This window comes from Triturus cristatus, chromosome 6 (assembly GCF_964204655.1).
Source record: "Triturus cristatus chromosome 6, aTriCri1.1, whole genome shotgun sequence".
Taxonomy (NCBI): Eukaryota; Metazoa; Chordata; class Amphibia; order Caudata; family Salamandridae; genus Triturus; species Triturus cristatus.
In genome coordinates this window covers 1446810061-1446835109 of record NC_140589.1, presented here as the reverse complement: position 1 = coordinate 1446835109, position 25049 = coordinate 1446810061, and the positions used below count along the sequence as shown (strand labels likewise).

At 46.7% G+C, this 25049-nt stretch overlaps 1 protein-coding gene across 3 annotated transcripts in view; it reads left to right on the top strand.

Moving 5' to 3' along the window:
• The window catches only part of ETAA1 (ETAA1 activator of ATR kinase), an 83777-nt gene that overhangs the window by 5663 nt on the left and 53065 nt on the right, over positions 1 to 25049 (top strand). For 2 of the 3 annotated variants that reach the window (XM_085612511.1, XM_085612513.1), the window contains exon 2: positions 21100 to 21234. In XM_085612511.1, the coding sequence (XP_085468637.1) occupies positions 21100 to 21234 (135 nt within the window). Of the gene's footprint in view, positions 1 to 17194; positions 17325 to 21099; positions 21235 to 25049 lie in introns of those variants that run through there. The other variant, XM_085612512.1, reaches the window with a different exon arrangement.

Sequence of the window (25049 nt, the reverse complement as noted above, 5' to 3'; positions counted from 1 at the left end):
CGCAGCGTGCATTGAAAAACGCACTTCAAAATAAGACCAGGGACAAGCCCCAAATTGCCACCTTGAGGAAAAATTATAAGATGGCACAGCAATCCCGTAAACGGGAAATAAAAAATAATCTCTGGGCCCAATTACACCAGAGTACTTTAACCAAGGACTCCACCATGTTCTGGAGAACAGTCAGGGCTCCTTTCCTAGTCGATGAAACTGCAATACAGCATCTAGATGTGGCAGTACCTGCTGATAAATGGGTAGCACACTACTCGCAGATTTTCGCGGATTACCCCCTGACAACTGAGTCACCCAGACCAGAGGCGGAAGCTCCTACTAGTAATAACATCTTCCCCATTGACCTCCATTTTGATCTAGAGGAGATAATCACAGCACTGACCGCCTCAAAGACCGGTAAGGCGCCCGGCCCAGACGGGGTTCCCTTAGACATATTTGTGAGCAATATAGATCTCTGGTCTCCAATTGTCATGCAGGTTATGTCTGCAGTCACCCAGATTGGCCCTCTTGACTCTTGGTCTACTTCTGTGCTCCTGCCCATTTTCAAAAAGGGAGATCGGGACAATCCAGCCTGTTATAGGCCCATCTCCCTTTTGGACTCCCTCGGCAAGGTAGCTGGGAGACTAATTCTGGAGCGATTAAGGGACTGGTCTATAGAGAATAAGATCTTAACTGACCTACAGTTTGGGTTTCAGGAGGGCTTGGGCACCGTGGAACAGGCCTTAAATCTGACTCTACTCATAGGCAAATACGTAGGGGCCAAAGGTGGTAAACTTCATCTAGTCTATGTGGATTTGAGTTCCGCATTCGATTGCGTGATTCACTCCAAGTTATGGGCGATCTTGAAGCATCTGGGCATCGATCTTGCACTGTTGAATTTTCTCCGAGAGTTATACTCGGACGCAAAAGCCTGTGTGAGATACGGTATTAAAGGGGAGCTTACTGAATCCTTTAATATCGAAAAAGGCGTAAGGCAGGGATGCGTCCTTGCTCCATTCCTATTTAACATCTATACTAATGGACTGGAGCAAGCGATGTTGGTTGACAGCAAAGATTTACCCTGCATAAACTCCCGCCCTATTCCTGCATTACTGTATGCAGACGATTCAGTTATCCTAGCAAGGACACCGAACCAGCTTCAGATCCAACTAGATAAATATTGCGAATTTATGTCTTCTCTTGGTCTCAAAGTCAATAAATCTAAGACTTTCGTTATGAACATCGGGAAGAGAGCCCAAAAATGTAAATCTCTCCTTATTGAGAAGACCAGATTAGAAACTGCCACTACCTATCTGTATCTAGGTATCCTTATCGATAATCAACTGTCCTGGAAACCTGCGATATCCAGTAAAAAACTGCAGTTCCAACGCACAACATCTGCACTGACCTCGTTCTCTAGGAAACTGGGTAAGCCCGCCCCTACTGTACTTTTGCAGATTTACCAAGCCAAATGCATGAGTGTGGCAACATATGGTGCCGGAGTCTGGGGCTATGTGTCCACTGGCGAGCTACAAATTATAGAAAATTGCTTTCTGAAATACATATTAGCCCTCCCTCGTAGTGCTCCTACTTTCGGCACCCATGCGGAACTCGGCCGGGAGTATCTGACTGATATCATTAGCTACCAGCCGATTCTACTATGACACCGTATATGGACTAAGGAGCAATGTCACCTAACCAGGTCACTAATATCTGACTGTCTCTCTTTGTCCTATTGGAAAAAGATTCCCTGGCTGCTATATGTATCGAGATTTTTAACGGATTTGAATCGCCCTGCATTTTTCACTGATCCTGAATCCTTATCGGATATATCCAGAAAATCCTTGAAAAAGCTTTGTGCTGATCATTTAAATGATCTTCGTTTGTGTTCTGAACTTGTCAAAAAATCAAATGTTCATTTAACGATGGTCCAATCTCCTCACGGCATTCAATTGTATTTATCTTTTTTTCTGTCAAATTATGAGAGGTATGTTTTAACCAGATTTCGGTTTGATCTATTTTATCGTCTTGTTTCACTGCCTGTGCCCTTAGTCTGGTCACGGGAACTACCAAACTGTCCTTGTGACGGTCTAACTTGCCAGTCTACCCTGCACGTAACCTTTTTCTGCGGTTTCTACAAGTCTCCGCGGAAACGATGGCTGGTTCCTTTGCTTCGACATTTAGGGCTGAGAAGATGCAGACCGGCTCTTTTGGCACTTCAATACCTGGATACTCCGTATATAGCCAAAACCGTAGCCTGCTTTCTCAAAGCCTGCTTGAAAACTCATTCTCAACTATTGGCAACTGTTTCTTAAGATTTTACTGATTGCTCGGCTACTATTCCTGTATATAGAGTGTTAGCGTTTACTCCTAATTGCCTGCTTTCCTCAACAGCTATTGAACAAACTGATTTTTACTGATTACTGTGTTATTATTTTTGTACCTAGAGTGTTAGTGTTTACATGGAAAATGCGTCACTTTTTAAGCAGCCAATGAGCAAACTGATTTTTATAATGTTGTAATCCTTTAAATGTACTTTTTATGATTGTAAACTCAATCGAAATAAAGTATTTTATTATTATTAAAATATCTACTTGTCCATGGGGCAGGTTGCTTCATAAATCTACTTGTCCTGTAACAAAATCCACTTGCCCCTTTGGTGCCATGTTGTGTGGCGACAAATTATGGCAGCAATCTCATTATATAAGAGCTCTTATATAGCCTCTCTGATTATGCCAGGGCTCATACCATAGTAGTGTTTGAATACTAGCAATCCCTTTATGTTGCTACGTTTCCGCAGATCTACATACTGGGACTGAAGGTAGTGGTAAACAATAGTTCCAGGGTTGGAATGTCCTTTTGAGTCTGTGCACACCTACTAACTTGCATGTTTTAAGGGTTTTCAACAACTCTTCTCTAATCTTTTCCAATACTAAGAAATGTTGGAAATTTACTCCTGACAATAGCAGATGTAAACCTTCTTCCAGAGTTGGGAAAAAAGTGATTGGAGGGGAAATAAACTTGCAAACACTCAGGTTTGCGCATGAGCAAATCTACACATGCATATTTGCTCATGCTAAAATGCAGTTCACAAATATTTTCTAGGAGTACTATTTGTTGCCGTACTGCTGAAAATTCTTGTGAATTCACGAAAGCCATATAGCTGCCCTTAATGCAAGGACATATACCAAGGGTGCACTTTTGAGACTTTCTTTAATAATTAGGCCCCTAATTTGGTCTGGCGTTAACCATGACCTTTTGTGTTTTTTTAAATTAAAGCTCTCTCTTTATCGGCTGGCTTCACGGTGAGTGACAGCATTCTGCTCTTTCACAAGGAGCCTATCGGCACACAAAGTAGTTTTGTTAAGTTCCAGTAACTAATGTGGCAGCGTGTGCTTTTTTTAGACCAAAAACGATATTTTGCTTTTGCCAATGTTTGTTATAATGTTGAGGGTCCGGCAGCTCTCACATCAATAAGGTTTTACAAAAACCATGCCAAAACAAGTCACGCATTGCCAAAACTAAAAAGCTGACCACCATTTCAAACCTACTGGCTTTTCCAATGCTTGTTTATTTTTATGTTTCCCAAAATTTTATTGAAACTGGTTACACTGAATATAAATATTTTGGAAAAATACTAGCATGCATCAACACATTTTACTAAATGATGCTGCAAAGAAATGGTACCTGAATTTATACAGTAGTTTAGCAAAAAAATGTTTTTCCTACTTTCATATTTTAGAAACATTTTATATTGAAAGCAAAGAATCATTAATCTTGCTTTCAAGCTTCTGCAAATATTTGCATCTAATCAGAGCATTCTGGGAGCATTTTGCATAGCCTCATATTGCTAAACTTTGAAACCGTGTGTACACATTTTTATACTGGAACCACTGTCAGTAGTGCAGTCAGAACTTACATTTACTGGGAGCGCTCACCGTAATAATAAAGGCTTTCAATTAACGAACCATAAATACAAGTTTGAGCAGCATTAACATATGCACACAAATATTAACTTAACTGCAGGCAGTTCCTTTCCCTGATCCTTAATGTGGTACTGCAAACTGGCAGCCAAAGGGTTTGTGCTGCAGTGGGTTGGGCCTGCTTGTCCTAAGGACAAAATGCACATTAAAACTTGTTGCCCTTGACCCCAAACAATATGTCCTGGGCGTCGGGCTATAGGAATTCCACATCCCTGCTGCCCCCTGCCCTCGTAAGGTCCAAACTCTGATACTGGACTATTTTAAACACAGGACCTCAAAAGAACACTCTCCAACACAGTCTCCAAGCACTCTACAAGAGAGAGTATAAGCACGTAGAATGGTATCAAAAGTGGTCCTGGAGATTGGAGGAGTTAGACGGGTGTCACTTTAATACGGGACCGGACAAAGACCAATGGTCAACTGCAAATATGTGAAGAAGCCCTTACTCATACGTTAGGACTTTATATTCGCACCGTACCAGATTTTTTTAAACCTCTATAAACTGTGATGTCTTTTTATTTTTAATGCTTTTATTGTAATGCAATGGTTTAAATTAACTTATGCAAATAAATTCAATTCATACTTATCAATAAAACCAAAATAAAAGACATTCTATAAACAAGTGTACTATTTTAGTTTCGAGCGAATACTACTCGGACCCTCAAGCATTCAGCTCTATTAGCTAATTTCTGTGCTCTCAGCGTGCCCTATGTAACTTGATGAAATTAGATAGTATATTCATGTGCTTCCCAAATCGAGCTAAGTCCATTGGAGTGTCAATTCTCACGCAAAAGTCCAGAGTTCTTTGCATATTGAAATCCTCTGCTTATGGAACATAGTTTTTAATAAAGTACGTTGTGCTGTTTGAAATTCTGGACAACCACAGAGTAAGTGTATCATGGATTCTATCTTTTAGTTACAAAAAAACCTGCAAGTAATTGTTTTACGTGCAGTATTCCAGTTCGCTTTAAGTTCTGTTATTGGGAGGACCATGAGTTGTGGTAACAAAAAAAATGTTGTTCTGCACTCCCTGCTTATAGCTGCTTTAAATAAAGCATGATTACATTTTCTTTCCAAGGTATGATTTTGCAATTAAAGGTGCATAGATAAGTGGTTGTATTTCATCGAAGTCCACCTTTTGCGAACCTGCCAATTTTTTTTCTTCTTCTCAATTTGGCTTTTGTCCCTGAGTGCACCCACCACCGGGATAACCATATTGCTTCTAGGTTCGGGTTGAGGTTCTTAATTGCAGCAATTAAGTACAAAGACCCATGGATTGTCTGTGTTCTCTATCGTGCCCTCTTTTTTAATTTTTTTTTATTTTCAGTAGGAGGGTCTTTAATACACCCGTTTTTGCATGGAACATGGAATAGTAGTATTTATCAAAAGATGTCTTGCATTCAAATCCCTACCCTGTCTGACCAAACTCCACTTGTAGCAAGCATCGTCATGTGTGTTTGTACATGCTGAAGATTCTTCTATAAGCCACACACTGGAGTTTATCTAACTCTGGGTAGAATTTCCATGGGTTGGCTTGGTACACGTAAGAAGTTGTTGACAGTAATTTTGCTCTAGTGGGCCTTATAATTGCTTCTGCTGACACACTGTAAATGTTTTTGTAGTTTAAACAATGTTAAAGTTGGAGCTCTTCTTTTAATGTGATTTAGATGCTAGGTAGGTTTACCCATTTCCGCAAACCAGACACCTAGATAATTATATTTCAATCAATCAAGGATTCATAAAGCGCGGCAAATCACCCGTGAGGTTTTCAACGCTCTGGAGTTGCTAACTGCTTTGTGGTGATCAGTTCATTCTCACAGCCAAATCTTGAGTCCTTTCCTGAATTTTCGGAGCGATGAGGTGGTCCTAAGGTGCCTGAGAAGGTCGTTCCAAGCTTTGGCCATCCGGTGAGAGAGGGAGTGGCCTCCGCTGTTGCCTAGGCGGATCCGGGGTGTATTTGCTTGGAAGAGAGAGCCAGATAGTAGGTGTCTTGTCATTTGGTGGAAGCTCATGCGTTGGTTGATGTATGCTGGCGCTTTGTTGTGCAATACGTTTGTATACATTGGGTAACATATTGAACTCTTATCGCCTCGAGATCGGGAGCAAGTGTAGCTTGTTGACGTGGCGTGTAATGTGGGTCCCTCTGGGGAGTTTTAGGATGAGTCCTGCCGCTGAGTTTTTTGTATTGTCTGTAGTATCTTCAGGAGGCATGTGGTAAATTCTACGTAGAGTGTGTTCTTGTAGTCTAGCCTGCTGGTGACGAGGGTCTGCATGACCGTCCTTCTGGTGCTGACTGGGAGCCACCTGAAGATCTTGCAGAGCATGCAAAGGGTGTGGAAGCAGGTGGATGAGATTCCGTTGACCTGTTTCTTCATAAATAGCTAGCTTGCTGTCCAAGATGATGCTGCGGTTGCTTGCGTTGTCTGTTAGGGTGGGGGATGGACCGGTTTCAGCAGGCTACCGGGCATCGCTCCATGGTGAGGTGTTGTTCCCAAGATGAGGATTTACGTGTTAAGTTTGAGACGGTTAACCTTCCTTCAGTCGGCAACGTTCGTCATACATCTGTGAAAGTTGGTTCTGGTGGTGAAGGGGTCTTCTGACAGCTAGAGGACGAGCTAGGTTTCATAGGCATAGGAGATTAAGTTGAGTCCATGCAATCTGACGGTGTTGGCAAGGGGAGTCATGTACATGTTGAGGAGGGTTCGGCTGATGGTCGCCACAGAGGATTTTCTTAGGTTCCGAGGTGAACGGTGGGAGAATGATTCTATGGGCTCTTCTGGTGAGGTATGAGGCGATCTATTTGAGGGTCTCTCTGGATTCCAATGTGGTGGAGTCTGTTGATCAGGATGTGATGGGTGACAGTGTTGAAGGCATCTGACAGGTTGAAGATGTGGGGGCATTGGCCTGTGGGTGCTCCTGAGTGCATGGAGTTCCTGATGGAGATTGTGGCTTGCATTGTTTGAAGTTTTCGTAGAAGACGGAGATCTTGTCGTGGAAGAAGGTTGTCAGGGTGTCACTCAGTGCTTGGGATGGGGTGATATCTTGCTTGGTGGTTGCGGGGTTGGAGAACTCCTTCACGATGGTAAAGAGCTCCTTGCTCCAGTGTGTGCTGGCTTCTTTGTGGTTTGCTAGGGTGTTTGTGTTTCTTTCAGGAGGCGGTGGTACTGGTTGAGTGCTGATTTGAAGGTGGTATGGTCTCCTGTCTCTTTGATGGTGAGCCAAAGTGTGTGCGATTTTGAGGTATCCTCTTGCTTTATTCTGATTTTCCCTTGTATTTCCTTAATCTTATCAGCATATGCCACCAGTGTATTTTCTAAGTTGTATTTAATTTTGTCAGCACACACTGCTTACCGATTTTTGGTGTGATCCAGGGTAATCAAGACGTCTGCATATTGTTTGGCCGTAGCCTACGTGGTCCGATGTTGGTTTAATTGTTTTCGCCTATAAAAGTGCACGGACTAAGTCAGCAATGTAGAGATTGAATATCACTGGGGCTTGAAAGCTGCCTTGTATTAAGCCTCAACCCGTTGGGAGTTTGAGCTGTGGCTTTGTTTTCTTTCCCTAGCTTAACACAACCCCATGTATCTCAGTAAAGGGAAAAGATGGCCATGAATAGGGAGTTTGGAATTGCCCATTTTACGAGTTTGGCTCTGAGCCTGTTCCGATCCATCCCATCGAAGGCTACAGAGTAATCTACGAAACATCCGAACATTGGAAGTCTGTAGAGCTGAGACAAACAGTGTTCCAGGTAGGAAAAGGCAACTATATTATCTGTAGTAGATTAATTTTGGGGAATTGATGATTGATAGAAAGGGATCAACTTTTCACCATAGTTCCTGTCCTCCAGTTTATGAAGTTAATACACTTTTGCCTTGATGTCTAGTAAGTCAATTCCGCCATAGTTGACTGGATCATTGCTATTGCCCTTTTTTGTGTATTGGATGTAGAATTGAGCCTCTCCAGACTAGCACTACCTGTGAGTTTAAGAAACATTCTTTGTATAAGGATGTAAGCCCATCTGTCCAGAGTTCTATGCTTTGAAAAGGGAGCCCAGAAACCCTTTGGTTCCAGGCGCCCTATTCTCTAAAAGTTTGAATAACTTTGTAGGCATCATACTTGTGATCTCCCCAACATCTCCCTTGTGCCCCCCTGGGCATATGCTTGTACACACTGGTGCCAGTGATGTGTGCCTATGTCGGGGTAGAGCCCACAGACATTATTGATTTACTTGTCCATTTGAACCCCGTTCCCTCTGTTGCTGGTTCTGTTAGTTAACTAGTTGATATAATCGGAAAATTTTGCCTCGCTGTTGCGTCCAAGTAGCGTGTTGGCAGTTGATGCCCTAAGTGCGACTGGTATGCCCAGATGTTGGACCTGGCTTGGCAGTTCGGGCCAGACTGCTCCCATTGGAACATGGCCAAGCCTGGTTTTCATATAGCTGGGTCCAAACTGAGGTGGCATGGAAGGTGAAAAACGATGGATTGGAATGTGTCCCGAGTGATTGCCAGTGGCTGATGTTAATTCAAGCGTTCCACTCATCACCATGTTGTAGGCGGCTTACTGATTGTATTGTAGTTGCATTTATATAACACATACTACCTTTGGTGAAGCGCCTTATGGGGGTTAGCACACTACTCCATAACCCAAGGTTTGTGATTAATGGAGTGTTTGTTGGTTATTGGGTTTAGTCTTGTGCTCTCAGGCAACTGTTTGAAGCATTTCTTGTTTTAGGTTTGCTGCATGTGCTTATTAAATCAAGTTCATGCACCCAGAGGCGGTCACGTGACGTAATCCCAACACAGCCATCTTTATGCCCGACCCCTGGTCCCTACCGCCCTGCCAGCCCCCACTACTGTCTCCATCAGGCTATTGGCAGATCTACAGCATTATTATGGTCAGGCATCATTACCAATGGCACACCCCATACCAGGATAAAGTGGTATTATTGCGTTGGGTCAAGGGCACCCAGTCAACACCACCTGCGGGCTCCTATATACATTAGGCTACCAGCAGTTCTTTGGCTCAGAGAGTTCTACTCTAGAGTGTCTCTCTATGTCCACAGTTGCCACATTCCACCTAGGTCAGGCTGGACCCCTATCCGCACTGTCCATGTCTGACTCTATGCTGCTCATCTGCACAAGAATGAGTCCCGGGATTCCGGTATGGCCTCTGTGTCCCGAAGGGTGCCATCCGAGCACACCTCAGTGCGTCCTGGGAGGTCTGAGGAGGCAAAGTGTCTTTTTCTACTAACTTTGTTCTTGATGCTGGCAGATTGTCTCTGCACTGTGCATGAAGAGACCATAGAGAGTTCTGAGTACTGTGAAATATCTCCAGTGAGTGTATTCACCCAGTCACTGGCCTTCTTCACTGTAAAGAAGAGTTCCTTTCCTCCATGCAGCACCTGTAGTTTGCCAAGAACATCAGGCTGTAGCTCAAATTAAGATCATGTAATATCTTTTTGAATCTCATGAATGTTTTGCGCTGGTTTTGGTCTTTCTGGGTGTAGTCCGGTTAGATAAAGATTGGGTGCCCCTCAAAGTCCGGTGGACCTTTCACCCACACCTATTGTAGGATCATGTATGTCACTTATCTCGGAAATTGTATAGGCGGGTTTTAATGGAACGGGCAGTGCACCCATGGTGGTTGCACTAAGGCCCTGTGGGCCTGGTAAACTGTGTAGGATTTGGACAGTTTGTACAGGTGCATAATTTTGTCAAGCCACTCCTCTATGAACAGTTCCGTGGAGTGACCTTCTACTTTCCCTGGGAAACCCACAAATTGTAGGATATTCCTCAGGAATCTTCTTTCGGTGTTTAACATGTTCTTCCAGTCTCACCATTCGTTTCTGCAGTGACAAAACAGTCTCTTGGAGAGTCACCACTTCCCTTTGCAGGTCTTCCACATGTCCCTCTGTCGTCGGCACCCAGTCTGTCACCATACGGAGGTCCGCCATGAGCAAGTTCACATCAATGGCCACCAAATCTATTTTTGTGGCCAGTTCGGGTCTGAACCCTTAATGGCCTCCATCAAATCCAAGAGGGTCATATCCCCGATAAGGGGAGATTCTATTTGGGCCAAAGAAGTCCCCCGCTTGCTCTTCTCCCGATTTTTCTGTCATCGGATTTGCTTGCGTATAATTGACTATTTTGTTGGCACTGTGCTGGCTTCTCCCCCTAGTTCTTCACCATGGCGGTCACGTTCGTGGATGGCACTTCTCCGTGCTTCACCACTACAATGAAGAGTCAAAAGTATTTTGTTCCCCCATGATGGAGCTCTCCCCTCCAGGCAACAGGATCAACAGGATCTCATGCACTTCATGTCACAGGGCCCCTCCCATCAAGTTCTCTGGCCACAGGAATCACTGTTCAGGAAAGGGCTGTTCCTCACCCACAGTCCTGGTGCCGCAGACTCCACTGCAGGGTATATCTTTTATAGTATCCAGCTGGATGGTAGTCAAGGGCATCGTAGCATCCCCCAAGGGCCCAGCCCGGGACCCCACCCCGCAGGGGAAGCCTCCGGACAAGGAGAACTCCAGTCAGCAATGCTCCATCAGCAAGCACTGTATTCAATGGGCCTAGGTAACGAGGCAATGTCTTCATTCTGGCCTCCCAAAAGCTCTAAACTTTAGGCCATTCTCGGGCCACTCCGCCCCGGTGAAGCTGAACCCCAGCAGGCTAACGGTTCACGTTGCAGCACGTAGGGAACCTAGGATCCAACTCCCGGGAGACAAAAAGTTCTTCCTCTATTAGTTCAGTCACACCGGTTATTCAATAACTGTTGCCGTGCATGGATGGCTCAGGGGGCAGGGGTTGCCCCCAGAAAGCTCCAGAGTTCCCCCGATATTACTACAGGGATCGTCAGGCCGAAGCAGGTTCCTCAGTCTTTCCTCCCTTCTGTTAAATTGCACACTTCTCTGTGAGGGCAGAAAAAAGGTCTGCACCATTCCAGTAAGCCTATGTGTCTGTATCCTCCACCGGACCATGTTTACCTGGGGCCCACGTCCTTATGCATGTCAAGGCGGATGCATGTCAAGGCGGGGGCTGAACACCCCTCCCTCTCCCAGCATGGAGAGTGTCAACTCAGATCTCTGTCTCTGCCCCGGGGCAAGGAACTCGCTCACCCCGCTCTGTGTGCTGGGTCACTTCCTGCTACTGAGGTAGGACTGTGCGAACTGCTGCCACCGCTCAGGCCTTCTTCCGTATGGTACTTCAGGTGATGTGAGGGGCCTCTGTTCTGCTGCTCTCCCTCCACAGCTGTGGCCTCTTGCTGCCCTACCTTTCATCTCCTGTAGGACACTGCCGCGGCAACAGGGTATCAACCTGACGGTTGGCATGGAGGGGCCCCCTGCATGCTCTCCCCAAGGGGAGACCCCTCACTCTGGGACGGCATCACTGGCGATCTGGCGACCTCTCCAGCCTTCACTGGCAGGCAGCCACCACAATTACAGTTGCCTCTGGTTCCGGCTCCCATCCAGTTCCAACTCCCATCCAGTTCCAACTCCCAGACCAGGCTTCCTCAGAGGGGATCCACCGCCAGTCCAGCTAACTTATTGCCGCATCTTTGGGTCGTCACTGCGAAGGCCCTGTCACCGCCTCTCTCCGTCTCTCCTGCGGCTGGCTACAGCAAAGTCTGAGCCGTCGGGCAAGGTGCCTCCATATGTCAGCACATGGATTCCCCATCAATATTAGGTTGGGGGCAACTGCGGTCAAGAATCCGCTTTGGTCCTGATGCCAAGCTTGCTCACAGAGCATCCATCTACTCCACCATCTTGGCTCTGCCTATTCATGTACATTCTGTTGTGTCTATGTAGATGCGTTTTGTCTTGAGGATTCTTAGGTTTGAGCTGTTTTCTTTGAAGTATTGAGATTTGTCCTTTGATCCATTTTATCGACATCTATCTATGTGGTCCTCTTCTTCTTGCCTTTGTGTTGAAGTTATTTTTTTAAATGGTATGTCCTAGGTGGAGGTCATACAATCATAGAATTTTTCTACTGAGTTTGTTTCCAGTTGTGTGTTTGTTTGGTATGATTACAACTCCTGCATGTTTAATGTGTTCCCCTATCTGTACGTTGTAATGGGTTAGTCGGAATTAGTTGATTGTTTGGGATCTTGGGGGAGAAGCTAGCCTGAACCAATAGGAACCCTACATCCTTAAGCCAAAAGGATCCTTAAGCGCAGGAACCAGTAGAAACTCCAGCTCTGAGCCCTAGAAGCAATTACAACTCTTATCACCAGCAACCAATATAAACCCTGCCCCCAAGCTCTGGAATCAATAGAAACCCTACGGCCAAGAACCAATAGAATCCCTAGCTCCTGGAATAATGGGAGCACCAGCCCAAGTACTCCGGTGACTTCTAGATGAAGAAAACCCTAACTTTATTGGTTCAGTGAGCTTACCTGAAGGACTTAAGCAGTGGGAGGGGAGGCAGAAGTTCTGCTTAGGTGAGAAGAGCCCATCCTAGTCACAGTCTCCATCTGGTGTAAGTAGGGAGAAGAGGCTGCTTAGCCAACTTTGTCGCCTTAACAGCATACAACTCAAATCTACTTTCCAGCTCCTAAGCTGCACTGGGGGTACGTCTGGCTATAAGCTTTCAGTGCTGTTACGCACTTTCAAATCCTTGCCTAAACACTGACACCTACTCCTCTGCAAAGTCGGATAAACGTAGCACACACAAATAGATCGTTTACGCAGATAGTTAAGACACTATACTCTAAAACACCTTCAACATTTTGTGTGATTTTGGGGTGGAGGGGTGTTGAAACACTTATTTGCTCAAATACTGACCCCGAAAAACCAATACAGGCCAGACAACAGATTACTTTTAAGGACCTGTATAATTTTTCTTGTATTATGGTCAAAGGAATGTTTCCCCATTAGTTACTTGTCCCTATCCGGACAGGACCCAGAGTGGCTCTTCCTGTGCGGATATGATACGAGTAAACTATCACTCTTTAGTGTGGGTGGGTGTTATTCAGAGCTTCCACATATACGCAAACCTTTACCATAGGAAGTATAAACAAAGGGCCTCCACCATAGTTTTACCAGTCCAGAAACTGGATGGCTACATGGTTACTATGGTAGTAGCCAGAATATTAAAACACCTCCCACTTTGTACCAAAGGTCTGATGGCACCAAGTGAGTGGCCCCAAATCTCCCTAAAAGAGTTTCTTTGACTCTTCCATAGAAACATCTATCTCTCACGCTTCCATCCACCGCTGATATCCACAATTTCACCTTTTATATTCTGTTGTCTATTAATTTTTTCATCCAATCTTTCACCGTTCTATCCATTGGCCATTCCATACATCCGTCTATGCATGCATCCATCCATACATTGTATACACCCATAAAATCATCATTTGACTTACCCATCCTTCAATAAAACCTTTCATTCATAAAGTCATCCCTATGTCCACCCATTCATCGATCCTCTCAGATTTCCATTTACTATGCCAGCTATCCTCTAAGGTTTCCATTTACTCCCCCATCATTTTACCGATCCAACTATCTTCCCTCTTGGATTTCCATTTAGTCTGCCATCCTTTTACCCACCCCTCCGTCTATGCGTTTAGAATTCTATCTACTCTATCCTTTCACTCATCTAAAATGGGGTGTATTTGGTGGACATCAAAAGTGCATATAGAAAGAAGATCTATCCCTGGGTTGCCCCAGCATTCGGTGCAAACCGTTTTATGGGGAGCAGTTCTCTAGTAGCGGTGAGTATAATAAATATACAAGGCCGGTAGAATAAAATTCCGACAGTAATACGTCACGTATCTTTCTGGGAACATACACTAGGGATCACTATAGAGCACGGGTACTCATAGTACGGCCCACGGGCTGCCAGCGGCCCGGCAAGCCTTCCTTGGTGGCCTGCGGACCTTGCAGACATAGTGCCTGTGGCCTGTGCTTGTCAGCGAACACCGCCGGTTACAGCAGCACAGAGCTGTGAGGCCGGGCGAATCTTTTAAAGGCCATTTACTTGTTAATGAGGCTTTGTTGTATTTCACCTCTTCTTAGCGCCCCTGCATCTCCCCTCTGATTGAGTGGAGATGCAGGGGCGCTAAGAAGAGGTGAAATACAACAAAGTCTCATTAACAAGTGAATGGTCTTTAAAAGACCTGTGAAGTACTTGGGTGTGGCGGCCGTGTGCGTTCCCTGGAAGCAGTCTCAGCGCGGGGTGAGGTGACAGAGGACAGCAGGGTGAGGTGATGGAGGGCAGGAGGGAGTGAGAGCAGGGGGTGAGGTGACAGCAGGAGGAAGAGAGAGTGAGACAGAGGGAGGAAGAGGGAGGGAGGGAGAGGAGGAAGAGGGAGGGAGAGGAGGAAGAGGGAGGGAGAGGAGGAAGAGGGAGGGAGAGGAGGAAGACAGGGAGAGGAGGAAGACAGGGAGAGGAGGAAGACAGGGAGAGGAGGAAGACAGGGAGAGGAGGAAGACAGGGAGAGGAGGAAGACAGGGAGAGGAGGAAGACAGGGAAAGGGGGAGGGAGAGGGAGAGAGAGAGAGAGAGAGAGAGAGGGAGGCGGAGAGGAAGGGAGGGAGAGAGGGAGACAGAGGGAGGGAGAACGGAGGAGGGAGGGAAGACAGAGGGAGGGAGACAGAGGGAGAGAGAGGGCAATAGAGAGAGGGAGGGAGACGGAGAGGAAGGGAGGGAGAGAGGGAGACAGAGGGAGGGAGAGAGAGGCAGGGAGACCGAGGGAGGAAGGGAGGACAAAGGGAAGGAGGGAGACAGAGGGAGGGAGGGAGACAGAGGGAGGGAGGGAGACAGAGGGAGGGAGGGAGACAGAGGGAGGGAGACGGAGACAGAGGGAGGGAGGGAGGGAGGGAGACGGAGACAGAGGGAGGGATAGGGAGGGAGGGAGACAGAGGGGGAGAGGGAGGGAGACGGAGAGAGAGAGGGAGGGGACAAAGCGAAAGGGAGACAAACAGTGAGTGAGACAGAGGGAGCGAGAGGGAGAGAGAGAGGGAGGGAGACGGAGTGAGAGGGAGACGGGGAGGGAGACCGAGAGAAAGGGAGACGAACAGTGAGTGAGACAAAGGGAGCGAGAGGGAGACACAGAATGAGTGAGACAGAGTGATGGAGGGAGACGGAGAGAGAGAGGGAGGGGACAGAGCGAAAGGGAGACAAACAGTGAGTGAGACAGAGGGAGCGAGAGGGAGGGAGAGAGAGAGAGAGGGAGGGAGACGGAGTGAGAGGGAGACAAGAGAGGGAGGGAGACAGAGAGAAAGGGAGACGAACAGTGAGTGAGACAAAGGGAGCGAGAGGGAGACACAGAATGAGTGAGACAGAGTGAGTGGGACAGAGAGGGAGGGAGACAGAGAGAAAGGAGACAAACAGAGTGATGGAGGGAGAGAGAGATAGAGAGAGAGAGGGAGAGTAATAGAGAGAGGGAGAGAGAGAGAGAGGGAGGGAAACAGATAGATAGATGGATGGATGGATATGTGTGCATACCGGGTCTGGTGGCTCAGTGGATGAAGGCGTCCGCTGCAGGGGCCTGTGTTCAACCTCATGGTCATAGTTTTTTTTTGCTCTAGCCCCGCCCCCTCCCCCACTGGCCCCGCCCCAACCGGTGCGGCCCTCAGCCAGAAACCACACTGTAAATTTGGCCCCCGAGAGAAAGTTTGTGAGTACCCATGCTATAGAGGATAAGCAATGACGCAGACTTTACCATGATAGTTGTACGTTTAATCACCCCATGGGTTTAAGGGAAGCACATTACAAACTTCTCTATGATTGTTACCTTTATCCGGAGAAACTTCAAAAACTTTCCCGAATGCGTCACATGAATTTTGGAGGAGGGTGTGGGCTGTTGGGAGACTTTCGGCATATCTGGTGGGACTGTCTGACTATTTGGCCCTATTGGAACAAAATACTAGCACGAATAAGAGCTATTGGGTTACCTGATTCCTGGCAACCCGGAGTGCATACTTTTAGGTCTATGAGATCCTTCTCTAAAACGCCAGACTCTGGGAGACCATTCTATGGCTTTGTTTAGGGGCAGCCAAGATGGCCTTAGCTGCAGCATGGAAGATACCCGAAGCCCCGTCCATGTTCCAATGGAATGTCCAACTTTGGCAGGCCTTAATAATGGAACGTATGGCTGACATTCTGGCTGATAAGAGGAAAGGCTTTGACTATATATGGGGACCCTTGGTGCAGTTCCTCTCGAACTTAAGCTCTTCTGTCACACCCGCATAAAGGCACATCACCTTTTCCAGACATAATACTTCCCATTCCTATCTTCAGTTTGGCAAAGGTTAAACTATCCCATGAGAATGACCCCTTCTCGTAGATGTGCATTGATGACTGTACGTTGTTCAGACTGATCTATGTGATGCAAAACTTTTTACCCTGAGGGTGAGCACTCCGATGGAATGCAGTGAGTTAAGCTTGCATTACTGACAGGGTTCCAGTATGAAAATGTGTTCACATTTTTGCAAAACAGCTTGAGGCCACTTATATCGCTCTCCAGTTGCTCCAAGATTACACAAAAATATACAAAGAAGCATGAAAACAAAATGTATACAAAAAATGTTGCTAAACTAATATGCAACTTTAAATAAAAATTTCTCGGAGACATTGTTTAAATAAACAAATTTGATGCATGACATATATGTGCATGTCGGAAGGCTCAGCTAAAATGCGACCCCCTGAGTTGCTGGAAAGGTAGCCTAACGTTGTGTCCACAAACGATAGCATAAAACCATAGGAATAGAGCTTCGAGATTCAAATTAGATAGAATTGCTACTGTCACTCGGCTAGTGTAGAAGAAACTTAATAGTGAAATGTGCATGGTTTTCCCTCACTCTGAAGGAGCTGGTGGATACCCTGGGTTTTTAAGTGAAGTGTGGGTTTGATGTGGCAGTCCACTCTGCATCCAGCTACTAGTCTGTGGATGCTTTTTGAACATTATGTGTGACATTGAAGTTAGATTAGCAAAGTCCAAAGGTAGGAGTTTGCAACAGCTAAGAAGGGAGTGAGCAATATCCCCCATGCCTATGACAAAATATGAATGATACTAATTTGGCCTTTGTGCAGACTGAATTTAAATAATGTATTTGTTAATATGTGAAATGGATGGTGGAAGCCTTTAAAAGCTTGCTAAGTTGACAAGTTTAAGTGTTGTGCCCACATGTGTCACTGTCGGTGATGAAAACTATAAATTATGTTCTGTAATCTGTAAGAACTTTTCTTTTTCTCAATGACATTAGGCAGGAATTCTGGTTTTGTCACTCACGGTCAGATTTCAGACATCCATCTGAATTAAGCAGTTGGCTATCCTTTGTGTCTCTTCTGATGTCTTGATCTAGAGGAAGAGTTGATGTGGTTTGCAGAGTGACGGGTCATGCACTGTGAGTAGAGTACAGGAGGATGTACCGATAAAATAAAGTGATTTTGTCCGAGGCGGGAACAGTATAGAATGAATTCAGAAAGGATCTATTTGTTTTGCTGGACTTATAGTGTTTTTTATGGTAGACACTACTTTGTCAGCTTTGCCGATCACTATACTTGGAGCAAGAGCATCTGTCAATTAAACCATCTCCCTAGCAAGACTAACGTTGAAATTATAAGTGAATGGTATGGTATGCCTTATAAATGGCATACAGGTGAATGAGTCACTAAGGTCTGTAGCAACATTAAACTGCTACTCATTTTATGTTAAAATGTGTGATTACATTTGCAGTTTTTCATACAACTAAATTCTGAAGGAGGTAGTCTCTTTGTTTTTTGGTCTCTAAGATTTTATATGCGCTATGTCATTTGTGTCAAAGCAACATGGATGGGGCAGAGGTCAGTTGTAACTAAGCAAAGAGCGCATTTTCTTTTAGGTTTAAATTTCTTTATTAATTTCAACGTGGTTATCAAACATAACCGCAATACATTAAGTGCCACTTTATTACCGTTGAGGACCCCACCAGCACGGGGTGGCTTGTAGGTAAAAGGAGCAACGCTCCCCCAAACTGCCCCCTCCCCCTAAAGCAAGGGAAAATAAACACCCAAAAGGGCCCCCCCAGTCCCTATATGATTGCACCCCCCCCCCCCGCAAAAATCATGTCTACTAGGGTTCTGCTTCTCCTCGTGATGCTGTCTGCGGGGGTTCTGTTAATCGCAATAGCCTCAGGTATGTGGGGCATGTGAGTTCGTTAAATTCTGAGGTTAGAAGTGACAAGAAAGGTTTCCAAAGGTCCCGGAATGAGGCTCCTGGATTGGAGAGAGTAAGGGAGACCCTCTCCATCCCGAGTGTGTACCACAACCGATGGAGCCATCCCAGATAAGTAGGAGAGGTGTCCGTTCCCCAGTGAGTTAAAATATTTTGGAGGTCTTCCGCCAGCGCTATCTGACGACCTCTCCGCGATTAAGTGGAAAGGTGAGGGGATTTGGGAGGCCCAGCAGGGTGTACGCTGGGAAGCGAGTGAGCTGTTTTTCGATGAGGCCATCAATGGCATCCAGTACTTGAGTCCAGTAACCCGAGAGTCGAGGGCACTCCCATAGTAAGTGAGTCGGTGTGCCCAATGAACCGCAGGCTCTCCAGCACAGAGGGTCTCAAGCTGGGTTGCCTCTGTGGAGTCTCTGAGGGGTGAGGTACCAATACGTTACATTTTTTATAGCAGTCTCGATGCTGGCCTGGTTGCGCGCTATATGATGAGCTCTATAATAGATGTCTGTCCACTCTTTTCCTGAAAGCGTCCTCCCCAACTCCCTCTCCCACCTAAGTTGGCCTGGGGATTTGTCAGTCCTGGGGGCGCGCCTGAGTAACCTGTAGAGTTCTGTTATCAGGCGAGAGTCCGAGTGTTTCATCACCAACCATTTCTCAAACGGCGTGAGGTGCTGCTGAGCCCCGGTCTGAACATCTGCTTGCATCAACCAGTGTCTGATTTGGTGATAGCGGAAGCGTTCTCACTCAGCGAGATTCTGTTGTGTACGGAAGACATCAAATTATAGAGGGCCGTCAGCATCGGAGAAGTGTCCAATAGACCTACGTCCGTCTCGGGTCCATTGAGCGTATGCTTCTGATTCAAGACCTGGAGTGAATGCAGAGTTGTGTACTATGGGGGTTAGCGGTGAAGGAAACGTCGTGAGTGCGCGAGTCGTAGCTACTTTGTCCTAAGCTGCCAAGGTGGCTTGTGTGACCCTTGAGAGATAGAGATTGTGGTGGCACGCCTCTCTGGTGAGAAAAGGGATCCCCCACAGGGGTTGTTTAGCCAAGGCTCTATCCATAAACAACCAGTGTTTCTTGGATTCTGGCCGTGACCACTCCACCAGGGCTCTCAGTTGCACCGTCCAGTAATATTCCTGCAAATGTGGGATTGCCAGGCCCCTCTCTATTTGAGGCCTATAGCATCATTCTCTATGCAGTCTGGGCCTTCTGTCGCGCCATATAAAGTGTTCCAGAACGCACTACATAGACCGTAACACTACTGAGGGAGGGGCTAACTGAAGGATCTGGAAAATAAATAGTATCTTTGGCAAGATTATCATTTTTATCGCCTCTGTACGGCCTAGGCAGGACAGCATGTGCGGTCTGCATCTGCATAGGCATTCTCGTATGTGCTGGAGTAACTCAGTGTGAGGTGGTGCGTTGCGTGCTTGCCGTGAGTGAAAGGCCTAAGTAGGGGATAGATTCCTGGGCCCATTGAATAAGGTAGGCGTGTTTCAGTTCCTCTGCCATGGCTGGGGTGAGGGACAGGTTGAGGGCTTGTGATTTGTGGACATTGACCCGAACGTCTGCCGCTTGCACGTACTGTTCCAGTTCGGCCATGAGGCCTGGTAGTGGAACTTTAGGGTTCTCCAGGGTGGCGACTACGTCGTCCTCATATAAACTGATCTTGTGTTCCTCCCCTCCAAAAACCACCCCGGATATCAGAGGATTAGTGCGTACTCTTTGGTCCATAGGCTCCATGTAAAGGGCGAATAGGAGCGGGGAGAGAGGGCACCTCTGTCTCGTTCCCTACTAAATAGGAAAAGGGGTTGAGGTAAAGCCATTTGTTAGGATTGAGGCTGTTGGTTTGGTGTAGCTGCTTAGGACCCTGTCCATGAATCTCTCTGTATGCCAAAGTGTTGCATAGTCACCTCTAAATAGAGCCAATCCACCCTATCAAACGCTTTTTTAGCGTCAATAGAGAGACTCATGCATTCTGTACCAAAGCGCTCGGCTTTGTCAATGATATGTAAGAGGTGCTTGGTGTTATCGGAGCACTGGCGACTGGGCACAAAGTCCGATTTGGTCCTGGTCGATCAATCCTGGTAAAAGGGGGGAGAGGCGCTGCACCAGGATCCATGTGAATAGTTTAATGGCCACGTTAAGGAGGGAGATAGGCTGGTAGGACACATTGTTGTTTATCCTTACCGGGCCTGGGTATTACTGTGACTAGTGCTTCTAGCATCGTTGACTGTATTGGGGTGGAAAGCCCAACTGAATTGTAAACCATCAGGAGTATCGAAGCTAGTATGGGGTAGAAGGTTTTGTAAAAAAAGAGAGGAAAAGACGCCCGAGCCTGGGGGAGAGGGGGGGATTTAAGCCGTTTTTGTTTGGAAATGGCAGAGATCGCCTCCTCTAATTTGATCGGGGATTCAAGCTGTTCGGCCTGGTCAGGCGTTAATTGGTTGGACTTGCGGGGCGACTGCTTCAGTAGCTAGGAAGTAATCAATCCTGGCAAAGGCCCTGTGGGAGTAAAATGTATACTTTCTATCTGTCGGGTGGTGAGTCCTCTGTACATCTACCAGTCCTGTCTCAGCCAGCATCCTCTTCCCTTCTACCGTGTTGCTGCGCCGACCAGTCTATATTGTTATCGAAGGCCAGCTTGAGATCCCCACCCAGTATCCATGACCGGTCCGTTGATCTGGATTACTCTAACACAACCTTTTATGTATGAAACCTTCCTGCCCCTCTTTCGGGGCGTATACTGTGCCAATAGTGAGGGTGTGGGTTCCTAGTAGAAAAGTATGGGCTAGTAGTCGCCATCTTAGCCTCGCCTCGCCCCGCCGCGTTTTCTTTTAACAAATTGTGTGATTTCTCAGAGTTGCTACTTTTGTATGTTGATGGTCGTGTGATTTTTTTTTTTTTTTTTTTTGATTTTTTTTTGATTTTTTTTTTTTTAAATGTATTTTGTAATATTCCACCTACAGAAATATGCAAAGACAAGACCCCAAAGAGACTGTCAAAAACCAACCAGTGGGCAACGACCTTCAGTTCCCCTTCCAATGATGAACCACAGCAAGAAATATTTTGGGATCCACAGTCGCCAGCACCGTATCGAACAGGTAACTTGAAGCTGATTTGCCAGTTTTACCAGATAATGCTTATTTTAAATGATACTATTAAAGAAACCTAATACGTTAAAAGAATACATTCTGCTGTGTTTTTCACTGTTTTACACCTAACAAATGTATGTAATTCGGAAGGATGGGTTCATGATTTCTGTATACCCTTCATGTATGCCCCTTGCTAGCGTCTGAGTTCAGTAGCATGTGACGGTTTTGACATACCTGTTAAATGCCCTAATCTTCTTTTACCTAGAAATGCTAAAATTGTACAGGGCTGTTTGCTGATAGTAATGATGAAGGAAAAATTAACCTTTTTGATGAAGCAGTTGATCAGAACACCCTAATTCACTGGCCCTAAACCAAAAGGGTGATTGGGAAAAACATTAACAAAACATTCCCTGCCATGCCCATGGAAAAAAAGCAAATGTATACTTTCCAGTGCCTCTGGATTCATTGTTAGCTTTAGGCCCTCCTGCTAAGTGTGCAAATAAGGGAAATGAGCTGAAGGCATTGTTTTCATTGGATATTGAGTGGAAATAAACTGAGCAGTCTTTTGCTGACTCTGCCTTTTATGGCTCAGCATCTGTCCTTCAAGATTTATGACCCCCTGTTTACTACAAAGGAGCCACACACTCTTCCACATGCTACCTTTCCAGACATTTGCACTGGTGAAGAAATTATCTTATGAGTAGAGCTAAAACATTCTAAAAGCTGTGTAATTCAGAAATGAAAATGTTGGAGACGTGGCCTGACTGGCCACGGTGTAGGCCGTGCTTTGCAGTGCTCCTGCAGTGCTGATGCCTCTGGGCTAAATATCCGTTGCTGCAGAATTTGGGCTCCGTGCATGAGGGAGCTGATCCCTGAGACATCAAGGGGCCAGCCGAGGAGACCGGAGGTGGCCGACAGCTGCCATTGGCGGCCAAACCCACTTGAGCTTTTCGGATGAGCCGGGCGGCAAAGATGTTGACTGCCCGGCTGTAAAACTGCCTGCGAAGCCTGATCGAGTGAGTTGGGGGCAGGCAGGGGGCCTGCCTTTAGCAAAGTGTTCATGGCTGCTCCCACACATGCAGTCAAGGGACCAGCAGACGGTGGAAGAGCAGTCTGCAGCCACTTCGGCCGTGCTGGCTGTAGGATGAGCCAGGCAGCCAAGAAGGCGTCTACTCGATTGTAGGACCTAGCCCATGAGTGAAGAAAGGCTTGAGGTGATTGATTGGGTGTGGTGGGTGCTAGGAGTATGCTACACGACAGCCGGAAAGGCACTGTCAAATCCCTGTAGGGTCCTTGACACCAAGTATGGCTTGGGGGCCCGCACAAAACGGTGGTGAGAGCAGACCGTGACGCAGCAGGAGCGATGAAAGGGCTGCAATACAGAGTCATCTTCAGCAGTTGGGAGTGGGCTGCTCGATGATGCCTTACTGTGTAAACAACTCATTGCAGTTGCAAGAGGGGAACTGAATCCTCCCCCTTTCCCACCTCCCCCCATCCCCCAATCAGACTGAGCTACGGGGTAGCTGCTAGTGTGCCCCTCCTGGGAGTTAACAGGGCATCAAACCGGAACGGCCAGGCAGCAGGCATCAAGATTGCCCAAACGTGAGGCTAGGCATGCCTGTGTTTACAACCGGAAAATACTTGCTGAGTAATGCTAGGCCAGTGCCAGGCCAAGGCTCTGCGCAGCCTAACATAGCCTGATCCTGCTGAGCACCTGGAAGTGATCGTAGACCAGGTGCTGCAAGAGTGATAGGGAAGTGGCCACGGACTAGGCAAGAGACCCCATGCAAACATTGAGTGCGGCAGGCTTATGCACCAGAAAGCCCCTCCTGCAGCTGTGGAGTGTGATGCATTGGCGAGTTAGTATCGGATCACGGGAAGAGAACACGACACCTGGGGTTGGGACTGTGTGAAGGCAGCCTCCACGTTACTGGGAGGCTTGCAGCACTGGGAAGGGGCTGAACTCCCGGAACCATTCCCCGGGCCACCCCTTTCACCCCCAAGAATGGCTGGGGAGTGTGATGGATCATTGGTGCCTCTGGACTTTGGGTCAACACATTACAAGCCAGCTGAGACTACTGGTAGTGACGCTGAATGGAAGATGGTGAATCTCCAGACTGTCCAAGGAGGAGTCACTTACACACGGGCAATCACAATAGGGTCGCTTGTGCAGGGGGAGAGAGTGATTACTTGGCTGCACACACAGCAACTATCCTGGAGGCTATAAGGGATACAAAAGTGTCCTTGGAGACCCAGATTGCCGCAGTGATGAATGAAGTCGTAATAATACATGAGGATCCTAAAAAATCACAGGTGGATTGTGTTAAAGAAACGGAGGATAATCTATGTTCTACCCAGCCGACCGTCAAGGGGCTCACTTTGAAATACTCTGCCGTGGAAAAGGAGATGAAAGCGCTGGCTATCCGACTAGCGGATGCAGAGGGTAGATCCTGCTGCCACAATGTTTGACTGGTTGGGGTCCTGGAAAAAGCAGAAGGGCCTAACATGGAAATGTTCTTGAAGGAATGACTGGAGAAAACTGTTGTAGGGACATCCAGCACTTTTCTGGTCTGTGGAACAAGTGCACAAAATACTGGCGCACTCCATCGCCTGCCTGCCGGATCATAGCCTGCTTGATGAACATCGGAGACAGTAGTGTTATCTTACAGACAGCGCTGAAACATGGACCATGGTTAATAGGACAGGTCCACCTGTACCCGGACTATGCTAATTGGGGCCAAATGCAGAGGGGAATGTGTGTACCAGTCAAGAGTGTACTGCGCCAGCTAGACTTTAAATATGAACTAATGATCCTGGTGAGGCTGCGGATTGTATATGGGGATAAGGCTTATTTCAGGTCTTAGGCCCAGGAAGCTTGGTCATGGCTGGAACACCATGATCTGTTGTCGAACCCTTCACCTCCTACGCAGAGAGATACTGGCTGGCAGCCTATGCCACCGTGGTGTAGGAATGCTAAACATTCCTCAGCCTCTCTGACACAGGCACAAATTAAGGCGCAATATAAGGATAGTGATGAAACTCAAACACTGAAGTGACATGCTCAGCGATAACAAATGGAGGACACTAGTCTCTGATGGTGAGAGAAGTGGCTCTGATCAGACAGATAGAGCTGGAAACGGAGGACGAGCACGCACCGGCGGTGACTCTTATTACGTCTGAACATCTGGTATAAGGGGTATGCTCGGCCCATTGCCTGCAGACACAGAATGACTAAGAACTATGGAACAAATGAAGGCGACCCAAGGAAAAACAGGGATGGAGGTTAAGAACTATGGTAATGTTCTTAGTAATTTCAAGTGAAGGTCGTTGATCACATAGGAGGAGGACGGTGGCTCGGACCAGTCTGAGACGGAACTGGAAATAGAAGATGAGCATCTGCCGATGGCTTCTCCCATTTCGGCTAAACGTTTGGGCTAGGGGATACAATCGGCCCCTTGTTCGTTTAACCAACAGTTTTCAGGATTTGGTAAGAGAGTAACATGCTTTGGGGTCCCACTGTTTGCTGGGTGCAATGAAGTTTACTCTGAATGCAGAGACTGAGTGGCAGGAGGCAAACGCCTACGGACTGCTGTGCACATGGGGCCTCTGGTTGCGTCCCAGCAGCATAAGCAAGGTATGTTATATTGTTATTGTTTGGGGACCAGGCGTACCATACATTTGGGGGTTGGGTTAGTTTTAGGGCAACAGCATGGTAAGGTAGGCGGGGGCAGTTTTAGGGGTAGTTTTTAACACAATGGTGCACTAAAGTACAGGGGCAAAGGGACTTGCGGGCCACGCACATTCAGAGACGGGATCTCCAGCAA